The 24,860-nt window shown below is 40.6% G+C and overlaps 2 protein-coding genes and 1 long non-coding RNA gene across 8 annotated transcripts in view; all 3 read right to left on the bottom strand.

The window, feature by feature from the left end:
• The window catches only part of LOC134226558 (sodium-dependent transporter bedraggled-like), an 822,794-nt gene that overhangs the window by 444,098 nt on the left and 353,836 nt on the right, over window positions 1-24,860 (bottom strand). The gene's annotated exons all lie outside the window — the stretch shown is intronic.
• Window positions 1,154-6,379, bottom strand: LOC134226547 (uncharacterized). Its single transcript, XM_062707393.1, has 2 exons — window positions 3,397-6,379; window positions 1,154-1,698 (listed from the first exon to the last, which is right to left on the bottom strand). The coding sequence occupies exons 1-2, from the start codon at window positions 6,368-6,370 to the stop codon at window positions 1,235-1,237; spliced, it is 3,438 nt and encodes a 1,145-aa protein (XP_062563377.1). The 5' UTR covers window positions 6,371-6,379; the 3' UTR covers window positions 1,154-1,234.
• Window positions 11,375-24,690, bottom strand: LOC134223682 (uncharacterized). 2 transcript variants are annotated; one of them, XR_009982671.1, is made up of 6 exons: window positions 24,444-24,690; window positions 24,094-24,153; window positions 13,898-14,076; window positions 13,222-13,360; window positions 13,004-13,152; window positions 11,375-12,060 (listed from the first exon to the last, which is right to left on the bottom strand). It is a non-coding gene; the product is annotated as an uncharacterized LOC134223682 (long non-coding RNA). The 2 variants fall into 2 exon arrangements; XR_009982670.1 differs by having other exon boundaries at window positions 24,094-24,690.

The following is a 24,860-nucleotide window of genomic DNA, read 5'->3' as shown; positions in this document are numbered from 1 at the left end:
CTGACTCCGTCCAGAGTATTTTGTTTTAAGAGGTTAGGTTCGATTTTACTATACTGTTTATTACGTAGGGGGAATGATGGCTTTGGCAGGTTTTGTTCTATTATTGGCAGGGGTTTTTTTTTTGACCAACTAAGCTCAAATTTGGCCTAAACATTCTTTGCATATCAAAGAATATTGTAGCGAAATTTCATAAAATTTGGTCGACGAAAACCCCCTTGCCAATAATAGAACAAAACCTGCCAAAGCCGTCTTTCCCCCTACTCGTAGTAAGAACCATAATCTTGTTCCACACTTTTCCTCTACCAATGGAATGGAAGGATCGGAGCCCTTCTGTCCGATTGCATATATCTGCTCAAGCACAGGCATAGACTTTTCCAGTGTTTTTACTTTCTGTACCGGGCAGCGGAGCGTTTGTCGATTTATTTTCCGCTGCCGCAGTACCCATGGTAATGCAGGTGAATAACAGTGTACAATACCATGGTGGTAAAATTTTGATCTACGCGTGCTGGTGTATATTCACATACTTGCGCGCTAATGAGTATCGTATTGCACTAGTAGGGACAATATGCAATAGAAAGTTCCATTCGCTAACCTAGCATTGCGCACATCAGATTGTGAAGTTGTTTGACCAGTATGGTGGTAGCGGTTCAATCCAATAATACTGGAAACCAATATTGCATATCAATTAAACCCAAATTTTGTTATGTCTTTATTTAGGAGACATTCAACCCTAGGCTGGCTCGTCTCCGCAATCTAAATGTTCATTTTAAAGAAAATAAGTAAAAATTGTTTCTAATTCCAACACAAAATTTTAAAGCAAAATTATAATAAAACTTAGTTCAGCATCGGGAATCGAACCTTTCGACTTGCTTTGTAAACGCGTATCTTACCGCACGGCTAAGGAGGGCCCTACTTATACAAGAACCACAAAAACTGAATGGATTTTTTTACACTACCCACAAAGTGGATGATTTGTTGATTGCTATTGCGATAGGGCTGATTGAATGATTGATTTAATGGGTTGAGGCTTGATTGATTGATGGACTGCCGTTATACGCATAACTGCCCCATGTACATAGGATTCCCAGTAAACATGGGACAAATATGCGTATGACGGCAGTTGATTGATTAAATGAATGATTTATTTTTTTTTTTTTTTTTTTTTTCCTAAGGGTTTTTAGCTGTGCAACAGCCATTCATCCCTGTTCTTTATTTGTGTATTTCCATACTTAACCTATATTACATTTATCAATCCAGTTTCACTGATGAATTTAATTAGTTTTTTCTCCTCAACCCTGTCGTTTGTCAAAATTTCATCTATATTATATTTTAGGTTGCAATTACTTCTTTGATCTTCGTACTTCCTGCATTCTATCAAAATATGTCTGATCGATAGCGTCACACCACAGGTGTCGCACATGTTAGATTCCCTATTGAACAAATGTTGATGTGTAATCCTAGTATGTCCTATCCGTAATCTTGTAAGGGCCCTTTGTTCTGTTGCTAATAGACGGTCAGACCATGGAAAAGTAGTTGATTTAGTAGTTAATAGGAAGCATTCACTTTTCTGCCACTCGATTTCCCAACTCATTCGTATGGAGGTTTTGCTGACTCTTATTGCGTCGTCCCCAGGAACATCAGACGTTAGAAGTACGCCATTTCTACCATCCTTCGCTAATCGATCGGCTGCGTTGTTACCTGCGATTCCGACATGTCCTGGGATCCAACATAGCGAAACATCTCTGTTCATTAGTTCCTTTTCTATGCCTTGGACCCAAGGATGTTGCGATGTGCCATTTTCGACTGCTTGCAGTGTGCTTGCTGAGTCAGTGAATATTACAACTAGTTCTTCTACAGTACTGTGATTCATGATTGCATATAGAATAGCCATAGCTTCTGCAGAGAAAATTGAACACTCCCCCGGTAGTTGATAACATATATTCTGTTCGTCAGCCACAATTCCTATTCCAACTTTTCCGGATTCCACGGACCCATCAGTGTAGATGGACTTATGTAGGTTGTATTTGGTGCGGTGAAGATGTTGGAAAAATTGTTTCCCCAACAGAGGCGATTGACCAACTTTGAACTGGGTTTTAATAGTCCAGTCGATTTTTGGTGCTTTCGAGTTCCACGCTCTTCCTCCTAATCTTAATAGAGTAGCTATTCTGGGTATTTTTTGACTGGTTAGTTTATTATAAGCCAAACTTGTTCTTTCGACCGAAGGAAAGCTGCTTATATTATTCGCTCCCGTTTGCATTTGTCCAGAAGAGCTCGCACCAAATAAAAGGTTCTCTCGTTCTAGCAGACGGATAGCTTTGCAAGTTGCATGTTGTACTAGGAGAAAATTGAAGGGCAATTGACCTGATTCTGCCATTATCGCGTCTACTGGGCTGGAACGGAAAGCTCCACTTGATTGTCGAATTCCAGTGTTATATAACGGTTGGAGGTTTTTCGTGTTAGTTTTACTTCCACTACTGACAAGTCCTATACCGTACAGCATTTTCGGTATTAAAACCGCTTTCGCGATTTGAAGTAATGTCTTTCTAGTACCACCATTCATGCGGTTACCGACGATTTTCAGGAAATTGAGGATATTTTGTGTTTTGCTTCGAATTTCTGCTGCGTGCTGCTTGAAGTTGAGGTTTTTGTCTATTATCACTCCTAGTATTCTGACATTTTGCGCTTCGCGAACTGGTCGTTCATTAACGTTGACATCTGGAAGATTCGGATGTTTTCTTCTCCTGCATAGGTGAATCAGGTGTGATTTCTCAGATGATATTGACAATCCCGCTTGTGCACTCCATCTTCCTATAATATTGGCCGCCCGTTGGATCCTTCTGCGTACTGCTCTTGGGTCCGTATCATATGCAACAATAAGAATATCGTCCGCATAGACGTATATTTTTACAGATTTGGGGATATCATCAAAAACTGTATTCATAAATACTAGAAATAGGGTCACTGATAAGACTGATCCCTGGGGTATTCCTCTGTATTGGGTTTTGCACGTTGAGAAGCTGTCACCTACCATCACTCTGAATTTTCGTTCGCCAAGAAAGTCTATTATGTAACGCATGATCCGTCCATCGAATCCCAATCTTCGTAATGTTGTAATAATTGAATTCCGATCAGCTGTATCGTATGCCTTGGCGATATCAACTAATAGTAATTCGCAGTGTTCTCCGTTATCAAATGGTTGACGTATGGTTTTCTCCAGAGCTGCTAAGTAGGCGTCGACGCCCCGACCTTTACGAAAAGCAAACTGCTGCTGGTTAAGCATATTCTGTTTTTCTAGTGTTTCTATTAGTCTTCTGTTCACCATCCTTTCCACTGTTTTACTCAAACAACTGAGTAAAGTTATTGGTCGTTGGTTTCCCAATTCCTTAGCATCTTTACCTGGTTTGGGGATGGGAATAGTGATGCCTTCCTTCCAACTAGCTGGAATAACGCCTGAGCGCCACACTGTATTTATAGTTTCCAATAATTGAACTTTGGTCCTGAATGGGAGATGGCGTAGCATGGGGTAGCTTATTTCGTCGTTGCCTACTGATTTACTGCCTCCTTTGTCCAATGCCCAAAAGAGTTCTTGCAAAGTGAAGTCTTCATTTATGCTGTCATCGATTCTTTCCGAGTTGATTTCTACTGGACTTGGGTCTACAGACGGCGGATGCTGTATAGGTGCAGAAATCCCTTCGAAGTATTCAGCTAGGTGTTCCGCTACATGATTTGGCTCTTCTACTATTACATCGTTTACTTTCAGGGCATAGCTTCGAACGTAAGTTTTACCACATAGTGCTCCTACTTTCTTCCACATTTCGTTGCTGGATGTTTGAGGATTGAAACTACCCACAAATGCTTCCCATGATTTTTTCTTTGCATTTTGTACTATTTTCTTTGATTCGCTCCGGGCTTTTTGGAATTCTTTTAAGGCGGTCTCTTTTAGATGCTCCATCCCTCTAAGGTCCTTTTTACCGAGTTTTCGCAGGGCTCGAAGTTTTTTTCTACGTAGCTTGACAGCTGCTTTAACTTCGTCGTTCCACCATGGTGTTGTTCGTTTACGCACATTTCCGGTTGTTCTAGGAATGCTTGACTCCGCTGCAATAATGATCCTCTCACTGAAATCCTCTACTGATAATGACGCTTCTCTTGGAATGAGTTCCAGAATAGAATCTTCGTATTCATTCCAGTTCGCGTTTTCGTGCTTCCACATTTTTCGCCGGCGTAGGCTCGGTGTTCTTTTATTTGCACTTAGTATTATTGGATAATGGTCACTTGTATGTGTGTCGTTGCAGACCTTCCATTGTAGTTTATGGACGATCTCCGGTGAGGAAATAGTGAGATCTAAAGCAGATGTTAGTCCTGTCCTTGGGTCAAGTCTGGTATGTTCTCCAGAGTTTAATAGAATGAGATTCTGTTCGATTATAAATTGCTCTAAAATAGCGCCTTTGGTGTCTCTCTTGTTTCCACCCCACATATGGCTGTGGCAGTTGAAATCTCCTAGGAGTATAAACGGCGTTGGGAGCTCTTCTATCAGGTTTTGCATTTTCTCTTCAAATTCGTTTGGAGGCATGGGGCATGGAATGTATATGGATACGAATGTTGCCGACACGGGTTGGATAACTTGTGCTGCTACGGCCTGTAGCGAGGAGTTAAGCTTTAAGAATTTATGTTCTACACTGTTATGAACGGCTAATCCGACTCCATTCTGCGTTCTTGACGTAGGTACCGAACAGAAAGACCACTTATACTCCGCTTTGTGAAAACGGTTCAGGATTTCTGGTTTTGTTAGGCGGGTTTCTTGCAGGGCGATCACTACTGGTAAATATTTAGTGGTCAACATTTCTAGTTCCGCATATCTTCCTTGTATTCCATTCAAGTTCCATTGTAACGCTAAAGTTTGTTCGTATGTTGGTTGACTTTGTGGTGAGGGCAAACCCACTCCTCGAGCGGCCGCTGAAGGCTTATCACTGGTACGTGGGACGTCCTCGGCCGGAATTGGATTCGTATAGTTGTGATGGTTTCTTCTATCCCGTTCATTGTTTGTGGTGACAAACAATGTTGCGTTTTGTTGACTTGTGTTAGAAGTTTTACGATGCGACTGGCCTTCGTCTAGATTTGTTGAGGATGAGAAGTCTTTGGACAGTGGTGTTCTAGCAACGTATTTGTGAGATGTACTTGCCTGTGGAGGAGGCAAGCCCCCCACCCCAACTGCCGCCGAAGGTTCATCACTGTCAAGTGGTACATCCTCGGTCGGGGTCGGAGTGAGGTTATGCCTGAGGTTTACGGACCTCGTTCCGTTGCTGTTACGATATTCAAACCTGTTGTTTGTTTTCGTAATGCTGTCATCTTGATCCGTACGTATATGGTCTTTATCGGTGGTGACTGTCTGCGTATTTTTGCTGTTAATCTCGGTGTGAGTCATGGGGAGTTGTTGCGGTGCATTTGGTTGGCTTGTGTTAGGAGAATTGTGATTCGATTGGCCTTGGTTTAGGTTTGCTGGGATTGAGAAATCTTTAGACAGTAGTGTTCTAGCAAAGTATTTATAAGATGTACTTGCCTGAGGGGAAGGCAAGCCCCCCACCCCAACTGCCGCCGAAGGCTCATCACTGTTAAGTGGTACATCCTCGGTCAGGGTCAGAGTGAGGTTATGCCTGAGGTTTACGGACCCCGTTCCGTTGCTGTTACGATCTTCAAACCTGTTGTTTGTTTCCGTAATGATGTCATCTTGATCCGTATGTATATGGTCTTCATCGGTGGTGTCTGTCGGCGTATTTTTGCTGTTAATCTCGGTGTGAGTCATGGGGAGTTGTTGCGGTGCGTTTTGTTGGTTTGTGTTAGGAGAATTGTGATTCGATTGGCCTTGGTCTAGGTTTGCTGGGGTTGAGAAATCTTTAGACAGTAGTGTTGTAGCAGCGTGTTTATAAGATGTACTTGCCTGAGGGGAAGGCAAGCCCCCCACCCCAACTGCCGCCGAAGGCTCATCACTGTCAAGTGGTACATCCTCGGTCAGGGTTGGAGTGAGGTTATGCCTGGGGTTGACGGACCCCTTTCCGTTGCTGTTACTGTCTGGTTGATGTGTTGTTGCATTTGAAGAGTTTCTATATATTATTGTTTGATTACGTGGGTCTATAGCTTGCGTAAAAAAGGTCGTCCTGGGGGATTCTCCATCTACAGGTTGGGGCATGGCGTCCTGGACAGAGTTTCCGACCAGTGGCGCTCTCGCTTGTGAGAGTGAAGGGAGTACTGCACTTTCCTCACCTTCAAACCTGTTGTTTGTTTCCGTATTGCTGTCATCTTGATCCGTGCGTATATGGTCTTCATCGGAGGTGTTTGTAGGCGTATTTTTGCTGCTAGTTTCGGTGTGGGTCATGAAGAGCTTGGTGCACCTGATTTTTCATTGTTTCTGATTCGGTGTCCGAGGCATACGCCACCTGTTCAATTGCGTTTTTCTCCGTTTGTATTTCGCTTTCTTGTCCATTGCGTCTCGTTAAGATGCGCTTTGGTACAGGACTTTGATTGTCGGGAGAATTATTTTGCTGCCGTCTATCGGAATTTTGTACATCGTGTTTATCATTGTTTTTACGTTTAGTTAGTCCAATCTTGGTTGTTATTCGTGCTTGTTGGTGCTCCGTCGAAGCTTGAGGTGTCAAGTCGTCCGAAGTTTCCAGATTTGCGTGAGCAACTTGCTCGATGTGCTGCTGCATTTGCAAAACCGTGTTCTGCAACTCTTCCATTTGCCTGTTTTTATCTTTCAGTGCTTCAATTAGCTTAGAAATCTGCTCGTCTTTTTGCTTGTTGGCCTCTAGCAATGCTGTAACTTTCTCAGCATCGATACGTGGTTGGGCTGTGACTTGGGCATAGCTTACATTACCTTGTTCGACTCTCTTTTTCGCGTCGGCGAACGACAGATTGAAATCAATCTTTGTTCTTATTATGCTAACTTCCTTCTGGTATCTTGGGCATTTCCTATTCCTTGGGTTATGGCTTTGGTTACAGTTTCTGCAGAAAGCGTCTTCTGTACATTCGTCCACTACGTGACTACCTGAGCAATTGTAGCAAATTGCTGGCTCTGTACATTGTTTTTTTGTGTGTCCATAGTTGTAACAACCGAAGCAGAGAAGTGGGTTGGGATAGTATGGGCGTGTTGGTACGCTTAACAGCCCCACTCTCACTCGCTGGGGGTAAGTGGTTTTACCGAATGTCAAGATAAGCGCGGGGGTGTTAACTGCCTTTTCGTTTTGCATACGTGTAATTCTTCTCACTTCTGTCACGTGCTGTTCGGCAAGTTTCTCAAGAATGTCTTTTTCGGTCTCTTCTATCAGGTCGTAGGTAGAAATGACACATTTGCATTTGTTGAGAAACGGGTGATGTGTTACGTTTATCGCGGTGCCATCAACGAGTGTTTTCAGTCGTAGAAGTTTTTCAGCTTGTGTCACGTTTCTAACACAGATTGTGTAACTGGCTCCTTGCTTTTCACTTCTAGCTGAATCAATCTGTCCGACGAGTCTTTCCACACTTTCAGCAATCATGAATGGTTTTACTGGCAGTCGTCCATCGCTTGCTGTCATTTGGAGTACAATCAGCTCACCAAACTCGTTTCGCTGATCCATAAACCTTGGGAGTCTTGCTCTGCTCGACCCGCTAGGGTCGCCTCCACTAGAGGAGGCCATCTGTATTTAGCGTTCGACGTCGGTGTTAGGTGTGTCGCTCAGTCCGTATAAATTTCAATCAATAATTCGACAACAGTCACCTGTTGCCTGCCCCTGTAGCTTTGGTGGACTGGTTTTGCTTCGCTCACGTTACTTTTCTCGGTTATATTTTTATTTACGATAAATCACCCTTCTGGACCACTGTGTAATGTCGGTGCAGATGGTACTGTTAGCACAGGTAAATTCGTGTAAGTGATTGTACCACTACAAGCTACCAGATTTGATAGCCGCCGCCATCGTACATTTGCCGGAGCAAATGGGACCGAGGCTACAGCTTTGGTATCGTGTAAAACTGCACTTCGCGGATGAAAACTAAGAATTTCTGATTTATTCTCACTTCTTCCACAGGTAACAAAATTAATTGGAACTATAGCTTGAATAGTCGCTTAGATATACACGAGATATCGTTAGAAAACTTTGATCACTTTCGCGCGCGTGGTGCGTTCATCACAGAAAAAAGTGAACTGGAATGATTTATTGATTAATCGATCGATTGATTGAGTTGATTGATTGCTTGGATTAATCGATTGATTGATTGATTGACGGCTAAGGAGGGCCCTACTTATACAAGAACCACAAAAACTGAATGGATTTTTTTACACTACCCACAAAGTGGATGATTTGTTGATTGCTATTGCGATAGGGCTGATTGAATGATTGATTTAATGGGTTGAGGCTTGATTGATTGATGGACTGCCGTTATACGCATAACTGCCCCATGTACATAGGATTCCCAGTAAACATGGGACAAATATGCGTATGACGGCAGTTGATTGATTAAATGAATGATTTATTGATTAATCGATCGATTGATTGAGTTGATTGATTGCTTGGATTAATCGATTGATTGATTGATTGACGGCTAAGGAGGGCCCTACTTATACAAGAACCACAAAAACTGAATGAATTTTTTTACACTACCCACAAAGTGGATGATTTGTTGATTGCTATTGCGATAGGGCTGATTGAATGATTGATTTAATGGGTTGAGGCTTGATTGATTGATGGACTGCCGTTATACGCATAACTGCCCCATGTACATAGGATTCCCAGTAAACATGGGACAAATATGCGTATGACGGCAGTTGATTGATTAAATGAATGATTTATTGATTAATCGATCGATTGATTGAGTTGATTTATTGCTTGGATTAATCGATTGATTGATTGATTGGGTTCTGCTAACGAAAATTGCTTTGATTGATTGATTGATTGATCGAATTTATGGGTGAAATACCATTTACCCATATTTGAGTACTAGTGGTTCATATAAATATTGGTAATGTTTACCTATTAATGGGTACTCCATTATAAGTGAAATTGGCCTAAGTATGGGTAATATTTGTTTGTCTTGGTTTGAAAAAAAAAATCAAGAAAAATAAAAAATATAAAAAAAAATATATACATATCAAACAATAATTTTATTGTTGTTAATACGCATGTTCTACATATTCATTGAATAGTTCGAGTTATTTTGTTGATTGATGATTGGCTATTACTGCATTACCAGCAGTTGGGAGACTCATCATTAATGGCAATACAGGATCTGATGGTATCAATATCAGGCGAACTGGAATATCGGGAATATCATTCAGTTCCTTAGTTGGAAGATCAATCGCAGCAAGCACCGAATCACGTAAACTGACAATAAAAGGACCACCAGGATCCAATAATATATAATATATAGTGACAGCTTGACCCATGATGGCTGCGCCGGATGTTATTCGATCGATCGGTCAAACCGTTGCGACCGGCCGCACCAAGCCCTGGAAAATATAATCAAATCGTCAATGAATTATTAGCAGTGGCTGATTTTCTACCCGCCGCTGCCACATCCAAGCGCTTTATTATATGCGCAAAATAGCTAGCATGAGTTAACCGCCAGAAATTTGTATGGCGAAAGACATCTAAAGCGGGTTTTCTCGAAACTAGAAACTTTTCATGAAAAAATATGTGGTACCGGTTATGTAGGATGGTGTCCTCTACTACGCCTACCGAATATTTTTTCGATAAAGGTGCTTAATTTTGAGAAATCGAACCTTAGATGCCTTTCGCCATACTGATTTCAGAAAGTTAACTCCTGATGTGCCGCTGTAAGCACGCAAAAAGCAGGCGATTCATTATGCCGTCTAATCATTAAATTTCAATGAATCGCCTGCTTTGAGCGTGCTTACAGCGGCACACTAGGAGTTAACTTTTGGAAATCAGGCGAATGGCATCTAATGGTTATTATCTCGAAAATAAGCACCCTAATCGAAAAAATATTTGGTAGGCGTAGTAGCAGACACCTTCCTACATAACTGGTACCAAATAGTTTTTCGTGAAAAGTTCCTACTGGTGAGACAACCCGCCTTAGATGTCTTTCGCCATACAAATTTCTGGTGGTTAACTCATGCTGGCTATTTTGCGCATATACTATAGCGCCTGGATGTGACAGTGGCGGGTTGAAAATCAGCCACTGCCAATAATTCATTATCTAAATAACCTACCAAACTTCAAAGTCTGCGATAGCAACATCAAATACCAGCCCTTGATGCAAAACGGAATATCAGCCTCCCCTTTCGCGTCTCGTTACATTTCCATCTTGCGATTTCTACATCTTGCATCTTGTTGTATGATTTTGTCTCCTTTTCCAGTTTATTCGATCTATTTATTCTTCAGGTCACCATTATACGGCCACTTCCACGAGGATGATCCGGTTACGACAAGTGAGGCAGCATGTAAATAGTATCGAGTATCGAGAAGATGTTTATGTTGGAGCTGCCGGAAAAGTATTTTTTTCTACGACTGGTTGAAGCTTTTAGGAACACACCGTAGAACTTTATCGGCCTTCGGAGTTTTGCAGTATACTAATGTGCTGGGTCTTTGGCTGCACACGCACAGAAGCGGTCGTCCGAATTTCACGTTGTGAGATGAGAAAATGGCTTCTGCTGTACATTCCCGCTAATCTAGAATCCGTTGTGGATTGTAACGAAGAACTGTGCAGCGGTTGGCATCTGAATTCAGACCACCCCTTGGAATTCTGTGACAAAAAGAATATTATTAATTTTGAGATAGCGGTAGTGTATCATAATTGAGTTTTACCTGTGAATATGTCGAGTGCGATGGTACCGCAATTATAGAAATTCCGGAAGCCCAGCAGAGGGTTGGGAGGACTGCTGTGCTTCTTCGTGCATTCTCCGAAAATATTCAATACACACGAGTACACTATGTACGGTACTAGCATGCGCCCTGCACCCTGCACTATCCTGGCAACCTCCAGCTGCGGAATTATGAAGTTTAAAATTTTACCGTTTTGGTGATTTAACTGGCCGACCGGTTTTCTGAATGCTGAAAGACAATCATTCAAGCTCTTTAGTCTGAAACAAGCAATAAATAGAAAAGAAAGAATGTGTCGAGATTCATTGGTATACGGAGAATGACTGTTTGGGCCTACGTGTCCCCAGCGTTCATGACTCAGTCGTATTCAAATCAAATAACGTTGGGCGGAAATAGCGGTGGTGCCCAAATAGTCTCTCATTAGATAATAAATCAAAGGTATTACTTACCAGAAACGAGAATAGCACGAACGTTTTTTTGCACTCCTCTCAGCTGCTCCTTATCATCATAGACAAGGGTTGCACGGATAATTAGATTTCAGCAGCAAGTGTTACTGGAACCTACGTTTGATATCGGGTGCAGGAAGATGTGACGGAGGATTGGTGACATCAGAGCCAGTGAGGACCAGCTCGTGCGACTGCTGATCGACTAACGGATAATGTAAATATGATGGTGTTTTGTGTTGAAGCAACATGGTAATTCCGGTGTTCCCTGGTAAATATGAAGCAAATATCGAGCACTCGCTCGATAACTATGGACGCTGTTGTGATGGGAAATTCTCCGACAACTGTAGTTCGTCTGCTGACGGTTGTGGTGCCAGTACAAGTCATATTATGAAATTAACGCAGTGGGTTGATCAATAACTGTTTTCTTGGTTCCGGGTGAACCGTCATATATCATGATTGACTTCCATGACCTCCTCTTCAACAGTGCTCAAAAGAGCAACTTCCACCCGATGTAAAATGTGGAGACCGATCCGTCTCAATACAACGACGGACTTTTAGTATCTGCTATTTCTTCTCAGTTAGCAGGAGGTTTTTCTAATTTCCTGCTTTCGGTGCTGGAAGAACCGAATCGTGTCTTAAGACGAGTATCGGAAGAACTTGTTTCCAGATGTCGTTGTCGGATGTTGCGGATTTTCCTTGTTGTCGGATGTTCCCCGATTTTCAACACCCTGCACTAACAGTAGCATAGCACAGTAGCACAGAGAAGCAAACAGTGGATCCTTGCTGCAATCCATCGTCTCCATTTTCTAGAAATTTTAAAAATTATAAACATAACAAATGATACTTTCAGCAAAATATTCTTCTTACCTACAATAAAACACGAAAGATAAAGATATTTAAGGGATTCTCTATGAAAAAAGCAAACTATTCCAAATGAAGAAAAAAATTATTGTTAATTTTTTTTTCACCCATTTATGGGTAGACTTTTTCACCCATATTTAGGTAAATGTCATTTTTCTCAGATTATAGGTAAAGTTTAACAATTTTCTTGGTTTATTTCACCCATATTATTAGTAATGCATAATCAACTCAAATATGGGTGATTTAAGTACCTATTTATAGGTAAACTGATCTACGTCTCGCAATACAGATGGAAACAAAATTTGCTATGTATAAAACTATGATTCTTCCGATGGTCCTTATGAAGGCTCATCTACAATGGTGAATGCAGCGGTGCGTTTTGGCTGAAAATACATGGATTAACTTGCATAATGCGTCGCTGCGCTCCCTATTGTAGATAATCTTCTATGGGTCCGAAGCGTGAACATTGAAAAAAGCATTCCAGAGTTTATGAGCTGCGTAGAATATTTGTTAGGATGCTATAGAAAATTGTGTGTGGCATTAACCAATGCAGTACAAGATATATTAGACAGCTTTCAAGAAAGAGCCGAAAACCAGTTAGGGCCCACGATGCCCACGTAGCGTTTTTTTTTCAAGCTGCGTGTACACCGCGTCCACTCAGCTTCAAATGTAGTCGTGCACACGTATATGTGTGCATTACTCAATTTGATGCTGGGTACCTTACGTGAGGCGGCGTGCACGCTGCTTGAAAACCGCTACGTGGACATTGGGCATTAAAAGTCGTCGTATTCGTGGAGTGCACACAATGGCACGATCTGAACTCGAGAATGGTATCTATGTAGGTAGTAGTCAGTACTGTATCAATGAAGTACAAAGTATTTAACTTACCATAATCTATTTCTTCTTCAACAACACCAGTATCAACGGTCATGTCGCTGCTTAAAAGTTCGACGTACTGTGACTCGTAATCCAATACGTTGTCCTCCACTGCGGTGGGGTTCAGCGTTTTGATAGTGGGAACCGCATGCTTTTTTAATCTAATTTTTATAGAATAAGAAAATGTTGAGTAAAACAAAAAAACACGTACCACCAAATATTTTACTCACCCTTAAGATACGATCAATGGATTCTTAAATGCTGCCCTCTCAAACCCTTGAGCATACATGCCGGAACTTGAACACATCCTTGCTTTGTCCTGCTTCACGCATTTCCACCTGATCACAGAAATGAAGCCACTGCGTTAACCTTTAAAAATAAATACACTGAAATTAATCCACGCTTAAATATAATTTCGTAGCGCAATATGTAAATCATTTTTCTATGAAATATAGACGAATTCGAGAAGTAAAAAAACATGAAATTGTGAGAAACAACAAAATCCTTCATGTTGAAGTATAGGGCGGTGATTTGAAATTTCCGCATGTATAAAATTTAAAACAATTGTAATTAAAAACTAATGAATGTAATACTAATGACACACTGGTGGTATAAGTACCATGGTACAAGAATCTTGAAATGAGTACCATATCAATTATTGTCTTCATCAAAGATAGTCTTGGAATAATTGTTCTTGTACTCTTGTACCATGATACAAGTACCACAGGTGTCCTCAGTATAAATAACGAGAAAAATGGAATCAGCGGAAAAAGTCAATGTTTACGTTTGAAACTTTCACCCTTATGAAACAACAATGTCGTATCTTTCCATGACGTTGTCCTCAAATTTTCTTAACTGCTTAATATTTGGTGCTTTTAGATACATATTCAATTACAGAGTACTTACGTGCCAGGATCGTTCGGAAATCCGTAAAGTGAAACCGTATCTCCGGTTCGGCTTCCGCAGCCGTGCACCACACATTTTTTGCCAATTTTTCGTTGACGATGACAAGAGCGAACAGCGAACCAGGTTCCGGTCAACTAAATCCTCTCTGGTTTATTTTTAAAGGAAGCGGCTCTCATTTACTACACCCCGCACAAAGAAACATATTAGCACATATTAGTTTTGATACGGATTAATATTTATTTATGTGTCGATTCAAAACCGAAACGACGACGCAAGGTGAGGAAGAAAAACAAACAGACAAACTGTCAAAACGTCGAGAGGGGTAAGTCAGCGCTCGTAAAATATTTATGTAATTCGTCACCCACGAGGGGTATTTTCTTCAAAATGAAGAAGAAGACATGGTGCCCGATTTTCTGATGGCTTTGTACCGGACATTTCGGTCTATGTATTCGTCAATGGTTATAGCTATAGTTTCAGTAACTTTGACTAAATGACAACAAAATTCCAATCATTTAGTTTAAGTTACTGCAACTAGTGCTCTAACTTCGTTATTAGTTGAATTCTAATAACGGAGTTAGAGCATCATCAGACAAAGTTGTAGAAAAACCTTCGCTCTAGAAGTCCACCATACAACATATTTTGAAATTCAGCTTCTGGAATGTGTTATTGACAAACTACTAAATGATCGAACGCAAATTACTGAATGATCATTAACATCCTTGTTTTGAATCCTCTGAAGAGCCTTCTTTCTGGTATTGCAGCAACTAGTCCATATTGGCACAGCATACAACATGGCTGGTCTAAAAATTTGTTTGTAAATCAAAAGTTTGTTCTTAAGACAAAGTTTTGATTTTCTGTTTATAAGTGAATATAGACACTTAATATATTTGTTACATTTGGCTTGAAGGCCTTCAATGTGATTTTTAAAAGTTAATTTTTGATCTAGCAGAAGTCCTAAATATTTAGCTTCGCTAGACCAATTAATTGGAACCCCATTCATAGTGACAATATGTCTGCTAGAAGGTTTCAAATAAGAAGCTCTCGGCTTATGTGGGAAAATTATAAGCTGAGTTTTGGAAGCATTCGGGGAAATTTTCCATTTTTGCAAGTAAGTGGAAAAATATCCAAACTTTTTTGCAATCTACTACAAATGACACGAAGACTTCGCCCTTTGGCTGAGAGACCTGTGTCATCTGCAAACAAAGATTTTTGACACCCTGGTGGTAAATCAGGTAAGTCAGAAGTAAAAATGTTATACAATATGGGCCCCAGTATGCTGCCTTGGGGGACACCAGCCCTTACAGGTAATCTATCAGATTTAGAATTCTGATAGTTTACCTGCAGTGAGCGATTTGATAAATAATTTTGGATCAGTTTAATGATGTACAGAGGAAAATTTAAATTCATCAATTTTACAATCAAACCGCACGACTTGAAAACTTTGCAATATGTGAGAACATGATTCTCTTGACCTAAGCTCCTTCCTTCCGATTAGGGTAACTAAAATGAGCATCATGTCTTTCATAGAATGCCTTATGATTTCCTTCAAATCAGTTTTGAACAAAATACTAAAAGGTGTCTTATGAAATTCACTACATGCAACTTTTAAAAAACATACGTCCCAATAATGAAATTTAAAAAGCTCAAGATGAAAAGCATAAGAGACTTATGTTTCAACAATTTTCAACAATCTTGTAGATCCATAATGTTTGCCTTATGTATTTCGTACGTTCATTTGCCTGAGTGCAGTCGAATATCCTTCAGATTAGTTGAGCCGAATTAAATTCGTTACTCTTAATAACTCATGGGTGGTTGAAACACTTATCGTTACAAAGTAAAATGAGCAGTTGCTGAGTTATGACGGTTTTAGTTAGGTATAATCGAAGGTTTTCATTCAGCATATCGTTCAATTCGTTCTGTAAAGGTAAACAACTATGATAATGTAGTTTTTTAAGTTTTATTCGAATAATTTACAAAAAAAAAACATATTTTTGCAACACATAATGCTTTTGGGGCCAGTGATGCCAGATTTCCACTGAATATGTTTTAATGGTTTAAAGTTATTTTTGCAATTCCTGACCATAATACCTGGTTTACAGTTCGTCTTTGATTGATAAAACGGCCTACTTTTCCATCCCAACGAAATGGGTGATGTAATGACCATTATGCAACTCAAATGGGTTGCATAAATTTCATTATAGCACTCATTTGGGTGCTGTAATGAAAAACCAACATTAGGACAGTACTTACATGACTGCATACTGCTTAATTAGCTCTGCTGGTGGGCTACAAAGGTTCAGTTTCAATAGATCTTTAAACGAGGGAAATGCTTTGATTCCATTAACTTCAATGAGATCAAGTTTTGCTCCCGTAAACATCAGTTTGGAGTACTCGTGGATTACACATACACATACTGTATGAGTGCCTGCTGCTCCTGCTAAAACGCATTCGGGCGGCCGATGTTCGGCGAATTTGATAAATACTATTTTGTAAAAAAAATTGATTCCTTGAAGAGGGCATATATTTCACACAGATTCGCTAGAACCAAACGCTTCTGCTTCTGCACCCATTTTCCTCCTTCACGCACGCTTTTGTACTCTTTTTTCCCTGCCAGAAATCCTGGGGCATCATTGCGCATCTCTTTTCGACAGCTCTTTCGTATGACTTGTTGCATGGTTTGCTCGTTTCAAGTCGAGATGCGCAATGCCACCTCTGAACTTTTTGTACGATTTCTTGTTGGAGGGGATTACCCCTCTTAAGATTGGGGCAGCACAAAATACCTTTTGTGTCAACGCATTTTTTCATGTTCCTTACTAAGCGTTCTGAACACTGAAATTTGTCTGAAGATAATAAAATTTTGATAATTATGTCAGAACATAAATTTATAATCAATAAGGGGTGGCCCATAAACCATGATACATTTTCGAGCCCCATCTTCTTTAATTCCTTAGTACAGAGGTTCCCAAACTTTTTGGATATGCTAGGTGGGTCCAGAATCCAATATTGTTTGCAACCCACAAGGTGCAAAATAAATTGATTTTTAGAAATTTAATAAAAAGTGAGTTATATTCGAATCATAATAAATTACTTTATATTCCTTCATTGATTGAATTTGGATTGAATTTCAAACGATTTGGATTAGTTTTGCATTGGATTGAATTTGGATAGGATTTGGATCAGCTTTGGATTGGATTAGATTTGCATCTGAATTGGATCAGATTTTGATTGAATTTAGATTGGATTAGATTTAGATTGAATTTGGATCTGACTTGAATTGGATTTGTATATGATTAAACTGGATTCTGATTTGCTTTGGTTTGAATTTGGTTCAGATACGAATTGGATTTCGAATAGTTTTTTCAATTGAATTTATATTGTTTTTGGATTGGACATGGATTTTGACGACCAGCACAGTTCAGCATTCATATTTTCACCTGTTTTGGATACCTAAAGAAAGCTATTTACTTCTTGAAATTTGTTGTTCTTTAGTCATTCGTTTATTAGTATTCCAAATCTAATCATTATTTATAAGATTCAAATCTAAAAGCTGGTATACATTTTTAGGTCAAAAAAGGGACTCAAGTATGAATCAAGAGTTGTCTTTCGCGGCACATCAATGATTATCCTGCGACTGCCCTGGGCGTCGATAAGTGTTTTTGACGAGAAATTGCCTGATAAACTCAAATCCGCTGAGAAATTTAAAAAAATTATACGTATTTTGAGAAAAATGCTATTTTTTATTAGAAAAATTATGTAGTTGGCAACACTGCTTTGCATCTGAAATATTTTTTATAAAATCTTCACAAAATTTCAAGCGGAAACTGGTACTGACGTTTTTTGTAGCTTTATCAGGGGCGGAGATATCGATTATTGAAAATGGCATGTTTTTTAAAATCTTCAAAAACGGGGAGGAGTGTGTGGCGGAGGGGAGTTGGCAACACTGCTTAGCATTCAAAGTATTTTTTCTAAAAACTTCATCAAATTTCAAGCGGAAAACTGGTATTAAATTTTCTTGTAGCTTTATCTGGGGCTGAGATATCGATATTTGAAAATAGCATGTTTTTAAAAATCTCCAAAAACAGAGAGGGGTTTCTGGTCGAAGGGGCGGTTCAATCACCATGGTCATATGGTTATTCAAAATAATGGACCAAAATTAATATGTGCTAGGTATTTTTCATTATTTTTAAATAGGTTAATTGCACGTGCTCGGTCACTTTGCGCGGAATGACCCATATATAGATTTTAGCAGCAAAATAATCAATTCAAAAAAGTAAATATTGCGAAAAATATTATTTTAAAGAATATTTTGGTGGCTTCACAAAAACAATGTTGTAAATTACTCAAGAAATCCTCCAGGAATTCCTTCGCAAGTTCACCCAGAAATTGCTGCAGCCATTCAATCGAAATTCCTTCAGGAATCACATAGGAAATTTCTACAGGTATTCCATCGAAAAATCCTCCAAATTTCTTTGCTAAAACATCGCAAGGAATTGTTTCGGAAATTTCTTTAGAGATGCATTTGGCGATTTCTTTACGATTTTTTTTTAAATTCCTTGTCTTGTGAAAATCCCTCGGAAATACCTTTATAAAATACTTTGCAGATTTCTTCAGATATTCTTCTGAATTTTTTGGAAACTTGTTTAGGAATTCTATCGAAAATCTCTTTGAATTTTATTTCAGCTGTTTTTTTAAGAAACTTAAGAAAACTAGAAAACTTCGGAAATATGTTTGGGAATTTCTTCAGGAAATCCTTCAGAACTTCTTACGAAAACTCCTTCAAGAAATGTGTTGATGCAAAAATATGAGATCGCTGGGTCCATGACGTTAGACATAATAACTTCTTTATGTCGTAGGCTGGTTTTGAGGCATTTTATGCTTAACATCCTTTATGCATAACGTACTTATGCCTAACAGTAGATGTCGTTCCTGTTCGCGTGACTAACATCTAGGACACTTTGATCTGGCAGCCAAAGTACCGGTACTACAAGAGTCAAACCAATCTTGGTAATGAAACAAAACATGCACTACAACATTATACATAACAAACCGACAAGTTAGGCTTGTAAAAGCATATTTTGGGAAAATACTTTTATTGACTACAGCGCCACTAGCGTTCTAGTACTTATGCTTCTAGTTGCCTAACGTCTTTATACCTGTTCGCGTAACCAACATCTAGTTTGTTCTAGTTTGTGACCAACATCTAGTTTGCTTGGACCTAGCAGCCAAGGTACCGGTACTATAAGTGTCAAACGGCCAAGTTATAGAGATGAGTGACGTTTAACGCTCGCACACTGATGTGCAATTCGGCATGTGTAAATACATGTCTGTTTTCCTTCTGCTCATAACCTCAAAATTGATCGAATCATCACAATGGTTGCAAAGGGGCAAAAAATATATGAAAATATACTCATTTTTACCCAAACTTTGCTGAGTAGCACCATCTAGGAGTGTTTGTTTTCCTTTTATCGCCACTCACACATTCGGACGTGAGAATCTCAATAGCCTATTCAGATTACGCCATTTATGATCATAAATATCATGATAAACAACAACCTGATGCCATCACCATACATTCAATTTTCTTTCTCCGCTTTAAAGCTATCAGTACACGGTTTGTCATAATGACAAATATTTGTCAAGTCAGCCTGATATCCATGTCGATTTCTAATCGGTATGATAGATGTCCGGATCAACTTGACAAATATTTGTCATTATGACAAACAGTGGACTGCGGGCTTAACACAATATTTATTACGATAAATAATCTAATCGTAATCTGAATAGGCTATTAAGCTTATTGAAGCATATTTTGGCAGAATAATTTCAATGGTTACAGCGCCACTGCAAAATGGTGGGTTGACATCAAGGAAGGAGCGCCCAACAGAGCTCTGGTCCCCACAAGTCCCTATCTCACGCTTCCACGGGTCGTTCGATGACAAAAGACCGTCAGCTAAGGGTTGTGTACTTAGCTGGTAGTGCAGCCTGGGCACTGTTGTCCTTCTGACATCAGCCAGAGTGAGAAGGAACGCCTCGAGCGTCTGTTCACCAGGAGGTGCGGCTCAAACAGCGTCTGCCTGCCACCCAGCAGCTGATCAACGAAATTTTTTAAGGTGGTAGCCCCATCATCGCGATGTAGGTAACGCGATCCCGGTAAGGTAGCTTACTAAAGCCTCTCAAATACCACGAAAAATGGAGATAGAAGAAAAAGAGAACGTTATTTTTGGCAACCGACCCGGCAACGAAATAAGGACTATGATTGGAAACTCGGTACCTGGAATGTCAGGACCCTAAATGAACCTAAATGGACGAGTGAGCCTTCTGGCTCGCGAACTGCAGAAGGTTGGAGTGAACGTGGCCGCTATTCAAGAAGTCCGATGGCCCAGATCCGGAGAACGTGAATTCCGAGCCGTGGACTCCACGACCAACACTGCATTCAAGTATAACATCTATCACAGCGGCGGCGGAAAAGCAGAGCATGGAGTTGGTTTCGTAGTGATGGACAAGCAGATGAAGCGAGTGATGCGGTGGAAACCCATTAGCGAACGAATCTGTGTGTTGAGGATACGGGTCAAATTCTTCAATTACAGCCTAACAAACGTTTACGCACCGACAAACGATAAATCCGACGACGTGAAGGACACGTTTTATGAATGTCTTGATAAAGCCTATGGAGAGTGCCCAAAGCATGACGTGAAAATTGTTATCGGAGACGCCAACGCTCAGGTCGGTAGAGAGGACTTTTTCCGTCCCATAATCGGTAGGGAGAGCCTTCACTCCGCTACCAATGACAACGGCCTACCGCTAGTAAATTTTGCTGCTGCCAGAGGGATGGCCATCAGTAGCACCTACTTTGCACGAAAGAACATCCAAAAGCACAACTGGAGACACCCAAATGGTGAAACTTGCAACCAGATAGACCATATTCTGGTGGATGGGCGCCATTTCTCGGATGTTATCGATGTGCGGACATTCAGAGGTCCGAACATTGATTCTGATCACTACCTCGTTGTCAGTAAAATTCGATCACGGTTGTCAACTGTATCGAACGAAAGATCACAGCGAACGATGCGTTACAATATCCAGCGATTGTCGGCGGAAGGAGTATCGGCTGAGTACCGCCAGAAGCTCGACGAACGGATAAGTGCAATCAACGTTAGCGACAACATCAACGATCTATGGGAGTCGATCCATGGAGCGGTGAGCACAACAGCACGAGAAGTGGTAGGCACTGCACAGAGGCGACCCAGGACGGGTTGGTTCGATGTGGAGTGTCAGAGAGTGACAGACGAGAAGAACGTTTCCAGAAGCCGGTGTTGGTGTTGGTGTCGGGTACCCGATCGAATAGAGATCGGTACAAGGAAGCAAGAGCAGCCGAAAAACGAACCCACCGCAGCAAGAAAAAAGAGTACGAAGAAAAAGTTATTAGTGAGGCGCTGGAAAAAAATGGAGCAGAACGATATGCGGAGGTTTTATCAGTCTGTCAATAGCGTGCGGAGAAAGACAGCGTCTTCTCCCGTCATGTGCAACGACCAACAAGGGAATTTGCTGACAGATAAAACTGAAGTGGCTGCCAGGTGGAAGCAACACTTCGAGACTTTGTTGAATGGAGGAAGTGACGGTGCATCGGTGAACAGAATGAATATTAGCGACGATGGACAAGCTGTGGAGTCACCTACACTAGATGAGGTTAAAAAAGTTGTTAAAGAGCTGAAAACAGTAAGGCTGCGGGGAAGGACCAGCTCCCGGCTGAACTTCTCAAACACGGCAGTGAGCAGCAGTGCGTCAATTAGCAGTGCGTCAATTACCGAGGAATAACCCTCCTTAATTCGGCGTACAAAATTATGTCCCGTATTCTGTTCAAAAGATTGAGACCGCTTGAAGAGTCCTCCGTCGGTGAATACCAAGCAGGTTTTCGTGAGGACCGATCAACGATGGATCAAATGTTTACCCTGAGACAAATCCTTGATAAATTCTTTGAGTACAACTTGCAGACACATCATCTGTTTATTGATTTCAAGGCGGCGTACGATTCAGTGAAACGGAATGAATTATGGCAAATTATGCTTGAACATGGTTTTCCGGCGAAACTGACACGGCTGATTCGTATAACGTTGGACGGATCGAAATCAAGTGTAAGGGTTGCGGATGAAATATCGACGTCATTTGTTAACTTAGATGGATTAAAGCAGGGTGATGCACTCTCGAATCTACTGTTCAATATAGCGCTCGAGGGAGCGATTAGGAGAGCTGGTGTGCAAAGAAGCGGTACCATTATCACAAAATCACATATGCTCCTGGGATTTGCGGACGATATCGATATTATCGGAATCAATCGCCGTGCCGTGGAAGAGGCTTTTGTGCCTTTCTAGAGGGAGACAGCGAGGATTGGACTCACAATCAATACCAGCAAGACGAAGTACATGGTCGCTGGCAATCAACGTGAGTTCATTAGTGGTGGTGGTAGCGAAATGGTGCTGGATGGTGAAAAATTTGAAGTGGTGGAAGAATTTGTGTATCTTGGAACATTAGTGACGTGTGATAATGATGCTACCCGCGAGGTGAAAAGGCGTATTGCAGCTGCAAATAGGGCTTATTACGGACTTCGTAACCAGCTTAAGTCCCGTAGTCTGCAAACGAAAACAAAACTCGCGCTGTATACTACTCTGATTCTTCCGGTGGCTTTATACGGCCATGAGACATGGACGTTAAAGGAGGCTGATCGGAGAGCTTTCGGAGTGTTTGAGCGTAAGGTGCTGCGGACAATACTCGGCGGTAAACAGGAGAAAGTATATCTGGCGGCGTCACATGAATCACGAATTGTACCAGGTGTATAAAGGGCTGGATATTATTAAGCTTATACAACACGGCAGACTACGGTGGGCTGGTCACGTTGTTCGTATGCCGGAAGAATGTCAAGCGAAGATAATATTTAGTAGAGAACCCGGAAGAGGCCGCAGGCTTCGTGGAAGGCCGCATACACAATGGCTTTTTGCAGTTGAAGAGGACCTGAGGGCGCTCAATGTTCAGGGCGGCTGGAAGCGATTGGCCCAGGATCGAGTCCAGTGGAGAAGGATACTCCATTCGGCGTAGGTTCATCGAAGAGCTGTAGCCCATCAAGTATCAAGTAAGTACAGCGCCACTAGCGTTCTATTACTGCTTCACTGTGTAATAACCGGCTTTTCAACAACATTATAAAAACGACTGTTTCAGTTCATGGTCATAAATCAACTAACTTTATTTACTCAGTACATCCTTAGACATCTAACACAGTATACTCTATGCTGAGAACCCTTCCAGAGGGTTCGGTTATATTACCGAGTAGCTCATGTCACTACAACTCCTTTCCCCTTAGTTAAAATATTCTATTACCTAATACATAGTTCCATAAGCAATTTAATATTGATTCATATTTGCTAGTTATAATTTTCAGAACGCAAATTATTATTTTCTTATTCACAAAATCGAAATTTCATGCTAAAAATATACTGAACAATTTTATACTTCAATCCTAATCAAAAGTAAACTTTTTTTTACAGAAACATAACTATCGATTACTGTTCTTTCTGTGCCTATTCACTACTACCCTCTATGTTGATCGAATATTCTTTTCAGGAAAAGTTCTAATCCTGTAGTGGCTTGTGCAGTAAGATTTGTATGTGCAACCTTCTGAAACAACGGCCCATCAAATAAGAAATTGTCCACAAATGAAAATAAACCGAATAATCTGCAACGGAATCCTTAAACACGCACTCTATATCGTTTCTGGATTTTGTTTGGTTCAGTTGAAATCTTGTTCTTACAAAACAAAACGACGAACAGGCAGGTGGCGATTGATGATTATCCACCGAAATCATCCGGCCGCTCGATGCAGCCTTTAAAAACAAGCCAAAACGACGGCATGGAATATTTACCGCAACCCAAATTATCTTTCAAATCTCTCCATGGCACGTAACACAGGTTAAACGTAAACAGCTTCCTCAATTGAAAACAAATCGTTCCCTTTCCGCGCAAACAAGTCATCAACTGGTAAAAGGTCGTCATCACTTTCAGCCGGTTTGACAACAGCAATAACCGCACTACCACAGCAGTAGGAAAAAAACAAAATGCAGTCGTAAAGTATACAAATTCGGCACCATACACCGAGCCGCACGTAAACAGTTTGAAAATCCGCAGTTGTGCTATTATTGCCGATTTACCTCTTACACCGCTTCAATGCCACAGTTGATCACTACACTGGTTCTAAACAGCGCACTTTCCTTTTGTTTTAAGGGAGATAAATAAAATTGACTCTCAAAATTAGTTGTGCACAGGGAGCCAAAAATAGTGTAAAATAAAATGGTTAGCGCCAATATCACAGGCAAAAGCGATTTTTCACGCAATGCTATACACCAAAACAAAACAAAAAAACACACTAAAATCTACAAAATGGCTATATGCATTACTCTGGTAAAAGTTTTAAAATGGTGAGGAAAACAAAAAAAAATGGTCCGAGTAACACCATTCACCACATCAACTTATCCCGGAGGAAAAATCACACAAAAAGCACCATTGCCGGCGGTCGTGAGAATACAAAACAATTGCGTGCAGCGCACGCACGATAAAACGCCTATTTCATCCTCGTCGCCACTGTAATAACCGGCTTTTCAACAACATTATAAAAACGACTGTTTCAGTTCATGGTCATAAATCAACTAACTTTATTTACTCAGTACATCCTTAGACATCTAACACAGTATACTCTATGCTGAGAACCCTTCCAGAGGGTTCGGTTATATTACCGAGTAGCTCATGTCACTACACACTGTAAAAACCTTCGGAAATGGTTCGGATATTTTTTTGAAATTCCTTGGTATATTTTAAGAACTTATTCAGAAGTATCTTAGGGAAAACTGAATAGGGAAAACGGAGGAGTTTTTCCGGATATTTTGCTTTTAAGAACTCTTTGGAAATACTTCGAGAATAC

The sequence above is a fragment of the Armigeres subalbatus genome, chromosome 3 (genome assembly GCF_024139115.2).
Source record: "Armigeres subalbatus isolate Guangzhou_Male chromosome 3, GZ_Asu_2, whole genome shotgun sequence".
Taxonomy (NCBI): Eukaryota; Metazoa; Arthropoda; class Insecta; order Diptera; family Culicidae; genus Armigeres; species Armigeres subalbatus.
This window is presented reverse-complemented; position numbering and strand designations above follow the sequence as displayed.

Excerpts from the sequence above, each read along its gene's own strand:
- LOC134226547 (XM_062707393.1), bottom strand. The coding sequence starts at position 6,370 with ATGACCCACACCGAAACTAGCAGCAAAAATACGCCTACAAACACCTCC. Across the intron at positions 1,699-3,396 it reads TATTCCCATCCCCAAACCAG|GTAACAACGCAGCCGATCGA; the intron begins GTAAAGATGCTA and ends TCGGAATCGCAG.